The sequence below is a fragment of the Lissotriton helveticus genome, chromosome 8, assembly GCF_964261635.1.
Source record: "Lissotriton helveticus chromosome 8, aLisHel1.1, whole genome shotgun sequence".
Taxonomy (NCBI): domain Eukaryota; kingdom Metazoa; phylum Chordata; class Amphibia; order Caudata; family Salamandridae; genus Lissotriton; species Lissotriton helveticus.
In genome coordinates this window covers 1711896925-1711907893 of record NC_136069.1, presented here as the reverse complement: position 1 = coordinate 1711907893, position 10969 = coordinate 1711896925, and the positions used below count along the sequence as shown (strand labels likewise).

General features: G+C 46.7%; 1 protein-coding gene across 1 annotated transcript in view; it reads right to left on the bottom strand.

Moving 5' to 3' along the window:
• Nucleotides 1–6617: 6617 nt before the first annotated feature.
• The window catches only part of LOC144774143 (TRPM8 channel-associated factor homolog), a 63465-nt gene continuing 59113 nt past the window's right edge, over nt 6618–10969 (bottom strand). Inside the window, exon 6 of the mRNA XM_078659162.1 lies at nt 6618–7036. Within this exon, the coding sequence (XP_078515288.1) occupies nt 6618–7036 (419 nt within the window). The remainder of the gene's footprint in view (nt 7037–10969) is intronic.

Below are 10969 nucleotides of genomic sequence, written 5' to 3'. Positions count from 1 at the left end.
GGGTTCGCTTCTCTCCGGTTGAGTGTTACAAACAGGGGATCCCTTCTCTCCGATTGAGTGTTACAAAAGGGGGTTTGCTTCTCTCAGGTTGAGTGTTACAAACGGGGGTTTGCTTCTCTCAGGTTGAGTGTTACAACTGGGCGTTCGCTTCTCTCCTATTGAGTGTTACAAACGGGGATTCACTTCCTTCTGGTTGTGTTTCAAACGGGGTTTGCTTCTCTCAGGTGGAGTGTTGCATACGGGGGTTTGCTTCTCTCAGGTTTGAGTGTTACAAACGGGGGTTCGCTTCTCTCCAGTTGATTGTTACAAACGGGGGTTTGCTTCTCTCCTATTGAGTGTTACAAACGGGGGTTCGCTTCTCTCCTATTGAATGTTACAAAAGGGGTTTTGCTTCTCTCCTATTGAGTGTTACAAACAGGGATTTGCTTCTCTCCGGTTGTGTTACAAACGGGGGTTCGCTTCTCTCCTATTGAGTGTTACAAAAGGGGGTTCGCTTCTCTCCTATTGAGTGTTACAATCGGGGGTTTACATCTCTCCGGTTGTGTTACAAACGGGGGTTCGCTTCTCTCCGATTGAGAGTTATAAACAGGGGGTCCCTTCTCTGCGGTTGAGTGTTACAAACGGGGGCTTGCTTCTCTCAGGTTGAGTGTTACAAACGGGGGTTTGCTTCTCTCCAGTTGATTGTTACAAACGGGGGGGTTGCTTCTCTCCGGTTGAGTGTTACAAACGAGCGTTCGCTTCTCTCCGTTGAGTGTTACAAACGGTGGTTTGCTTCTCTCTGGTTGCAGAGTTAGAAACTGGGGGTTAACTTTTGATGAATCAGCACATAGGCTCTTGATGTAAACCTCTCAATCTACTGGGCATATATTGGGCACTTTCTGCTGGTGCTTTACAGACTGCCTGCTGTTTATCCATAACTATAATTGATGTTGTCTTTTGACTTGATTATCTCATGGGATTGAGCCCACTTATTTGCTTTCTCTTCCCTTTTTCTGGCATGTAGAGCTTTCCTGTAGGTCAATCTTATCCGAACAATCTTGTTCTGCAGCCATCCTTACCCCCACATTGTCCTCTAGCGCTTTTGTTCTATTGAGTGTTACAAACGGGGGTTCGCTTCTCTCCTATTGAATGTTACAAAAGGGGGTTTGCTTCTCTCCTATTGAGTGTTACAAACAGGGATTCGCTTCTCTCCGGTTGTGTTACAAACGGGGGTTCGCTTCTCTCCTATTGAGTGTTACAAAACGGGGTTCGCTTCTCTCCTATTGAGTGTTACAAACGGGGGTTTACATCTCTCCGGTTGTGTTACAAACGGGGGTTCGCTTCTCTCCGGTTGAGAGTTATAAACAGGTGGTCCCTTCTCTGCGGTTGAGTGTTACAAACGGGGGCTTGCTTCTCTCAGGTTGAGTGTTACAAACGGGGGTTTGCTTCTCTCCAGTTGATTGTTACAAACGGGGGGTTTCTTCTTTCCGGTTGAGTGTTACAAACGAGCGTTCGCTTCTCTCCGTTGAGTGTTACAAACGGTGGTTTGCTTTTCTCTGGTTGCAGTGTTAGAAACTGGGGGTTAACTTCTGATGAATCAGCACATAGGCTCTTGATGTAAACCTCTCAATCTGCTGGGGATATATTGGGCACTTTCTGCTGGTGCTTTACAGACTGCCTGCTGTTTATCCATAACTATAATTGATGTTGTCTTTTGACTTGATTATCTCATGGGATTGAGCCCACTTATTTGCTTTCTCTTCCCTTTTTCTGGCATGTAGAGCTTTCCTGTAGGTCAATCTTATCCGAACAATCTTGTTCTGCAGCCATCCTTACCCCCACATTGTCCTCTAGCGCTTTTGTTTAATTCTGGTTTTAATCTGGATATTTGACCTTTAGCTTCGTTGAAATGAATTGTGCCATTGACCTGCAATAGGTCAGTGCTAGGGGCCTGGTTTGTTCTTTCCTCCTCCACCTCTTGTAAAAATGAGGCTCGGGACCCCCATGCCTCAATATTTGATGTTTGATTTGCTCTCATTTTGGAAACTCTTGTAGGAACTGATCGATGTGGACTCCAAGCCCTGGTTGACCTCCATTCTATTTTTCCGATGGGCTCACAGTCCCCCTGTCTTCCAATATGATTTACTCTTGGCCAGTGGGTTTTTCTGGGCCAGAATGTTGCCTTTTGATAAAGCATGATCCCTCGCCTGGGTTGGATATACCTCAGATTTGTTTACATGCTACAAATGGACCCAAGAAACCCGGATATGATCAAGGGTGGCGATTGGAAGATGGGTGTAGGCGCGTGGTGAGTCTGTTCTGAACCTGCCAATAAATGTGCCTAGGCACACATTGCTTAAAATGTTACCAGGAGCCTTTCCCTATTTATCAGGCCTTTGGAACTGCTCATGCATCTCTGGCATGGTCCAGATTTTATTATCAAGAACATGATACTTGTCATTTGGCACATCAGATTGGTGTTGAGATTGCTCATTATTACCCTCAATGAGTCCAAGTGGAATACTTCAGCCTCTTTCAGTGTCGTCAGAAGCGGCGCTAATAGTTGTTTCCAGCAGGATGAAGGTCGAAGCTCCCTACCACGGATGATGGAGCAATGCTACTGTTTGATTTTGTAACTTGGGTTCCAAAATACTGATAAAATCGTCCCTCCCCTTTAGGAGTACTGTCACCGCAACCGCTAATTCATTATTGAGACCCCCCAGATGCAAGGCCCCCCTTGTAATCTATTCATGGGTTCGTCTGCCAGGGGACTTGATCGAGGCCATGTTTATTGAAGTGCCATGGCGTCCGCTCCTGTGCATGGCCTCCTTTGTGTCGGAGTCAGAGAGCCCCCCTTGCTCCACGGACACACCTGATCACAGGTGCCCCATAGACTGTACCATCCTGCCAGGGTGTCCAGCAGAGTGTTCCGCTGAGGGCTAGAGTTGAGCCCTTAATGCTCCTGGCAGCCATCCCCAATCCAAAATCTTTGTTTTCAGGCAGACACAAGAGTGGCCTTTTTTGGGCAGGTGGTGCTTTATTGCCACCTCACCTTTTGCATTGTCTTGGGGGGGGTAATTGCAGTTTCCACCCCTTTTAACACCGCTTCTTGTGTATTCTCTGTTCTGTGTGATTCATCTGGCTTTCTCTCTCTTGTTTCGCTAGTGGGGAACTCCTTAGCATGAACATTCTAAGATATTTTGACTCATTTCGATTTATAATCTCTATTTCCCATTGTACTATGGAGACGTCCTTCTCCTTCAAAGCCTTGACCAGGGAAGTGTGAGTGAAGGTGATTCCTGTATGTTCATTTAACCCTCTCTGACCTGTACTGATGGTGTGGGTGGGTGCACACTCTGGTTTGGATAATGATGACCATTATGTCACACCAGATCTGCCAGGAGGGGGGATGCAGTATATTAGCAGACTTATAATCAGGCGAGACCTTCATCTCATACGAGCATGCGTGCGGGGTCTTTCGACTTCAATTTCATTTGATTTGATTTGATTTGTGGTTTTATAAAGCGCTCGTATGCCCATGGGCGTCTTGGCGCTCAATAGGAGGGAGGGGCTTGTGCCCACTGTGGTCTGTATCAATGGTCTTTGGGGACGATACCAGATAGACTTCGGCAGCTCTTTGTCTTCAGCGTTGGACTACCTGATCACCCTGGGAACTTCTAAGATCCCTCTGTTTCTTGATGTTGTCATACCAAGAGACCTCACCTTCTACATTTATTCACTTTTTAAATTTTTTCTTGTTTTTCTTGGAGAAGGGTTCCCCTCAAATCTTTGTTTGCCTCATTATCCCCATAACTTTGCTCATTTTGAGGGATGTCCAAACTAGTGACCCTGAGCTGTTTCTGGACATCTTTGAGATTCCAAATACGCCCCCCGTGCCCACCGATATTTGGTGGGGGTACTCTCTCCTCCTCATCCGGCATGGGTGTGGTCCTCAGAGCTGGACGCCTGGTGGTGCCTTCTCTGGCCCGACAGTTGTTGAGTTCTTTGTGCACTGGCGTGATTTTATTGACTTTTAAATGGGGCAGAACATGTCATTCTTCAAGTTAGCAGGGGTTGGTTGAAGCCCTTCCTCCGTGAGGGTCTCCTATGGCCCGTGTGGGCCTTGAAAGGTACCAGGGTCACGGCAGGGCATTTCCTTCGCTTACTAATAAAGGTCTTTTTATATTTCTGTTTCCCAGATGGTTTATGTGATCGTTGTTGTGTTTGTTCCTGATGAAGCATCCTCCTGCGAGTACTCACTCTCCCCAGTGCAAGTCTGCCTCACTATCATGGACTTTGGTTACTATGGGGGATTGGCTTCAAGGATTTTGGTTGCCTCTTACTCTTGTCTTTTTCAATTTCCTCTATCACTTCCATATTATATACAAAAGGAGTCCTGTGCACACGATAAAAAACTGGGTGGTACCCTGGTGGGGACCTTAATTAAGCAATAGTGTCAAATAAGATTAAAAAAAAGGATTCGTCTGGTTTGCTATCAAGGATTTTAATGGCGTAATGAATGGTCAGTACATCCAAGTAAAATTTGTTCGTGATAAATAATAAAGCTTTATTATTTATCACGAACAAACTTGGGAGTCTGAGGCAGCCCCGGTTCCTAGTGGAGACCGCATCTATGCCACCTAAGAAGGTGACCTCTAAGGTGTCTAGCTACTTTACGTCTGCGGATAAGATGCAAGCCCAGGAGAAAGAAACCCCCGATCCAGTCATGGCCCTGACCAAGGAAGACAAGCTCAGCTCTTTGGAGGACTTTAGAGCAGAACTTCGCGCTCTGAACTGCAGGCCCCCATGGCTCAATTGAAAACCGATCTCAGATTTCCTGTTGTTTTCAAAATCAGGCCACAACTCGAATGGATTAAACTGGGTGTGAATGTTTTGCCATTGTGCAACATTCCGTCTATCATCTTGTGCGTTTTGCTGTTCAACCTATTTGGGAAGGGTATGCCCAGACGTGGGTCCCGTGCTCACTAAGCCACTGGAATCAAGCTATCCTGGCTGAAGACGGCTGATAGCCAGAAACTGGTCCTAGGATGCTTGATTCCGGTCCAGGGAAGACATGGCTTGGCAGTTCGGTCTGGACTGTTCCCATGAGGCACAGGGTCAAGACTGATTTGCATATGGCCATGTCTGAACTGGGGTGGCTTGGTGAGCAAAATAACGATGGATTAAACCCAGATCTGTGACGGGGGGTGAATGTTTTGCCATTGTGCAACATTCTGTCTATCATCTTGTGTGTTTCACAACTTGAATGGGTGCAGGCAAACCTCGTCAGACCCCCTTCCACCCTCTGTGGAGGGCAATGGTGAGATCTTGTGTCCTTTTTAAGAACTATTAGCAGTCTGGCCCTTCCTTCTCTGTTACCTCTGTAATTCTCGGCACACACACGGTGTGGAAAAGGGTCCCAGGATGTCCGACCCAAACATGGCCAACAGTGGTGACTTTTATTTCCCCCCTTGCTGATCTTTTACTTTTACTTACAAAACCCTGCCAGGACTGTGCCTGACCTCAAGAGGACGTCTGGAATTCTCTCGGACCATGGCTCCCCCCCACCCACCTCTCACTATACTGACATTCCCCTGAGTACACTTGACCCCTACCCGGACAGCAGAGTTCGAGCATTTTGTCCGACGTCAGGTGGAGCTGCTCTGTTCAGCTAATTGAGGAGATTGGCCTTGGTTCATCCCCTGACCGTCACCTGCCCAGCCGGACACTGGACACAGTTTCTCCCCTTCTCCTGGTCTCACCCACCCCCCTCTAATTGTATTTCTGGCACTCTGCTTTCTTCGCTTCGCCTTTCTCTCCAGCTTTCGGACCGATGCCCGTTGGAGCTTCCTTGAGAGCTATGGAGGAGACTGGCTTTGGATTATCTCTCTGGCCGTCTCCTACCCACTCGGCCTTTGGCTGACTTTCCCTTTATCTCTTTTCCATCATCCCCCTCGTCCTCTCCCATCTCACTCCACCTCTCCCCTTCCCCTTTCTATTTGCCTCTCCGGACATTGGACACAGTTCTTCCTCGTCTCCCTGCTATGGCTCCTTCCTCCCCTCCTTTCCTATAAATTCTCTCAACCTCGTTGTTTGTTTACTGTACCTTGCTATGCTATTGTAACTGATGTAATTTGTAATGCAATGTTCCTCTGTTATAGAGCTCTGATACCTACGGTTCTAGCCAGCGCTTTATAATCCTTTTGATGTACCTTCTAATGCAACGTTCCCCTGGTTATGCGCTCTGATACCTCCAGGTCTAATTAGCGCTATATAACCTTCGCAAATCAAATAAACTAAAAACTGTGTGTGCTGAGACCTGAGCAACATGGCTGATGACCGGTGGAGCTGCTTGACAGCTAATGAGGAGATTGGCCCTGGTTTCCCCCTTGACCGTCACCTACCCAGCCGGACATTGGTCATTGTTCCTCCCCGTCTCCCCGCTATTACTCCTTCCTCCCCTCCCTCCTACGAATTATTGAAACTTTGTTTATGTGTACTGTACCTTACTATACGCAACAATCCTAAATGTAAAGCGCTCTGATACCCTCTTGGGTCAAGTTCGCGCTATACAAAACTTTATAAATAAAAATAAATAAATAAATAAATGGCTTGGATACTGAAAAATACCAAAAGGGTTATTCTGAGATCACTCCATTATTGCGGTTCCTCAACCGACTGCAGAAACCACACGTTCTCACCCATTTCCCCTCAAGGCTCACCTGAAGATACGTCTCCAGAGCCGTCCAGAATTTCCAGTCCTCCAGCTTGGCGCCTTTCGCGAGGTAGTTCTTGATGGCCTGCTCTCTGCTCTCTGGGTGAAGGGCCCCATGAGCTTTGCTCCTCTGGATTCCCAGCACCTTCTCGTGCACGTAGATTGGCCAAAGGTTGCCAGTGGCTTCTGTGGTGTTAGGAAATATGTTCCAGGTCCAGCTTTGCTGATTGTGCCCCAACTCGTGGATTGGACCCCAGATTCCTCCATTGATCTTATCGACATTAGTCAAATCTTTAGCTGCGTCTGTGTGGGCCATGATGGGATAGCCAGAATGCATCGAGCCTGAAATGAGAAGACAAAAGTAAACAACTACTGTTTCCTGCAGAGACACCATGCATAAAGAACAGCTCACTTCCTCCTGCAACAACAATCAAAGACATGTTTGGCCCTGTGAGCTTTGTAAGTGTGATCTCCTTAAATCAGTTTGATAGTACTGTAGCTGAACACACACTAGTAGGCTGCGCACATAAAAAGACATCATCTAATCATATGAGCTCCTCGTCACAAACCACTGTAAACTTACAGGGATTGAACATCTGCAGTTGAATAACAGAGACCAAAGCAGTATTGACAGGGGAAGCAGGGCATGTAGATACGGGGGGTCAACATCCCATTAGACATGCTTGGCACCAAAAAGGCAGGGCTGTGTCTTGGATAAACAAGGTTCTCCCCACCCTTAGATACTCCTGGTTCCTCTGAATGAATGACCGACACAGGGTATGGTGTAGTACTCTGCCTTGTTGGCACCTTATGATCTGTAATAGTCATAGATTGGAAAAAGTCCTGGGATAGGGGTGCATCCAGTGTAACAAGTCCCCAAATACAGTCCAGTCCTGTAAATGCCATTGACCAGCCAAGGTACGCACTATGGGGCATATTTATGTCTTCTGGCGCATCTCTGCTAATCAGCAGGGATGCTCCAGAGCAGATGCGTCACGTAATCTCCTCCCTTGCGCCACCACAGATGCATCGCATTCACAATGCGGCGCACCATGGTGCAAGGAGGGGCAGATGCGTGACGCATCTTGAGGCGCACAGGCGGCGCATTGCTGGAGTCGTGTCGCAAGAGCGACGCAACTCCTGCAATGCACAGGGGCCACCCATACTCAACATGGTGCTTCAATCAGGCGTAAGGATTTGACGCAGCAGCATCGTAAAACTGACTCAGTGAAATCTTGTAGATTTCACTGCGTCAGTTTTACGGGGCTTTCCTGCGAGGGAACGCCCACCCTGCGATAGAAAGCAGGGCTCTACAACGTGACGCATCTGCCTAGATGCGTCATGTTGTAAATAAGTCGCAACGTGGCACATGGTTTACGCCGCCGCTGCGTCACAAAAGTGACGCAATGGCGGCTTAAAAGTGTTTTATCTGTACCAGAAGTGGCGGGTAGCATATCTGTACCAGAGGGAAGAGAAATATGAAACATGTGCCAAACTTATTATTGTAAAGTGAAACCCATACAATTTCACTCATCCAACCCAGGAGGCTGATGCAAGCGTGTGGTCTGGATAAACAGGAACTTCCTGGCCACTTGGTCTTGACTTTGGCCAGGCTACTTGAAGAAGTTGCATAGGACTTTCCTGTCCATACCGATGACTATGAGTCTTCAGGGGCCTTCCTACCTCTCTTTCATGAGATGCAGGGCATGGGGTTCAGATAGTGTATGACACAGGCAAATGCTCACAATAACAGTTAACAATTCTAGAAGAAGTGGTGTACCACTGGGTAGTGGTAGACCACTATTGTTAACAAAAGATCTACCTGCTAAGCAGGTTAAAATCTGACAAAAGTGCTTGGATGGTGCAGCAGCACTCTCACCAAGATGAAATGGTGGGCAGGGCACCATGTTGTTGTGGTCCACAAGGCACTTTCCTTTTTTTCAGATACATTCCTCAATGACAAAAACAATGACCCTGAAAGGCAGGGTGTGCTCTTCCTGAGGGTTGTTGTGTTGCCTAAGTTTGCTGTGCCTTATATGGCTGACGTGTACAAGGAAAACTCCAGAGTGGAAGGCCTTCCCTACATAAGGGGGAGGGAGCAGCCCTCTGGTGGGCAACCTGAAGCCCATCATTGACATCAGGTGGTCCACCATGAGTTTAGGGGTGGAGTGTCTGTTACAGTTTAAGGTGGAGCTTCTACTTTATTGACCTTTAATTAACCCCATAAATATTTTATTTTGTTTGTTGGAAAGAGCAGCAGGTGTAGTTGGGAATCAGACAGAAAATGAGAAAGTCCTTTCCACCACCAAAATGTGACATAAAACTTCAAAATAAAATGATAGTACCTACAAAGTAACATAGGTTGGTACAGCCATTGGCAGTCTGTTGGGAAAGACTGGCTATCTCTGGTGTGTTGCGGACGTTAAGGGGGCTGCCCAAACTGCCCTAACTGTTTGCCTGCACTTCACACACCCTGGTGGGACTTCCTGTCTTAGGGCGCAACTGTTGTTACCACCTGTGCCACCTGTGCCGCTGACATCTTGGGGGAGGCGTGTCCATTATGCTTATAGCGCTGCCTCTCCCCCCACAGCACAGGACACTCTGGTGTGTGTCTGACTTTGAGGGGGCTGCCCAGACTGCCCTAACCATTCACCTGTACTTCACACACCCTGGTGGGACTCCCTATCCCAGGGTGCAGCTGTTGTTAGCACCCTTGCCAACTGTGCCGCTGCCTCTCCCCTGCGGTGCAGGACACTCTGGTGTGTTGCTGACTTTAAGGGGGCTGCCCAAACTGCCCTAACCATTCACCTGCACTTAAGACACCCTGGTGGGACTTCCTTTCCCAGAGAGCAACTATTATTACCACCTCTGCCATCGGTCCCGATGACGTTGTGGGGGAGGCGTGTCCATCATGCTTATAGTGCTGCCTCTCCTCCCACAGGGCGGGACACGCCGGTCAGAGACAGGAAGAGGCAGGGCAGGGCCACCCCCTTGGCTCTTTTTATTTATATGGACTGAGAATTTCATGTTTACAAGTAGGTGGTCATTTTGAAATTGTAATTTAGCGAAGACCACTGGTATCATCTAACATTGACTATAACGTGAATGAGGGAAGTCAGGTCTTTGCCTCAAAAACCATCATATGTGTTGTTTCTTGGTAGTTAAATTGGCGTCCAAAGCATTTGTTTGAACTGTGAACCCATTTCCCTTACTGGGTTTCTAGCTCCAATTATTTTGTGATAACACGTTTGTTTTAATCCATCTATCATAAGATTCATTCTAGAAAAGCTGATCTAGCCTTAAGTGTTATTATAATAATAGGAACAGAGAATATGGGAAAAAGAAAGGCTACAGAGACTGTAGCATGTAAGAGTAAAATACCTAAAAACAGCAAAACTAAAGAAAACATCAGCAGATAACTACACCTTTAGCCGCGATTGATGACCTTATTGAGGAGGTAGAAACGATATTGTCTAATGGGGAGAAATTAACTAGTAACAGCACAAAAAAGATAACAACGTACTAAAGTAAATAGGGCAAGTCCAACTGCCCAAAACCTCCCATATGAAATCTCATTGTTCATCATGCTTCTGGTGAGATGCGGCCACAGAGTCTAATTTCGCCAATGTCCTCGGCGAATCAGGAGATGGACGAGCCTATCCAAATTAACACCCCCAAATCTAGTTTATCACCCCCTATTAAAGCTGGGAATACTAATATTGAGACAATACCAGTAAATTGCTCAAATAGATATGCACCATTAACCTCATCACATGACCACGGAAGTCCAGAATTAATTAAACTGGCCCAAAAATGCAAGTCTAAACCAAGTATTAGCAATGACAAGGCTGTGCAAACCCAGAGTATAGAGAATACTGAACAATCTAAAGAATTACATCAAAAATTGAACCTGCTCAAGGATGCTGTATTAGCCCTAAAAAAATGTATTGGGGATCTTATCACACAAAACAGTATCGCCAAAAGCGATAATGTAGGAAGTAGGAAGGAATACTCCTTCGAGAAATTAAACATTTCTCCAGGTTCCAAACTCCAGGATGAGCGACAACAAAGACTACTTCAATCTAATTTTCCCAGACCATAGAGAGAGAGTGTTGATCACCGAAGCTATACTAATTATCCACCAACAATACCAGGGCTTGGACACAACCAACAATTTATAGGACCCAAGCTAGACACGAACAAGTACACATAATATAGCTAGATACCTACATTCCTCCAAATGTAAACATCACATCAACTAAAGGTGCCTGGCTA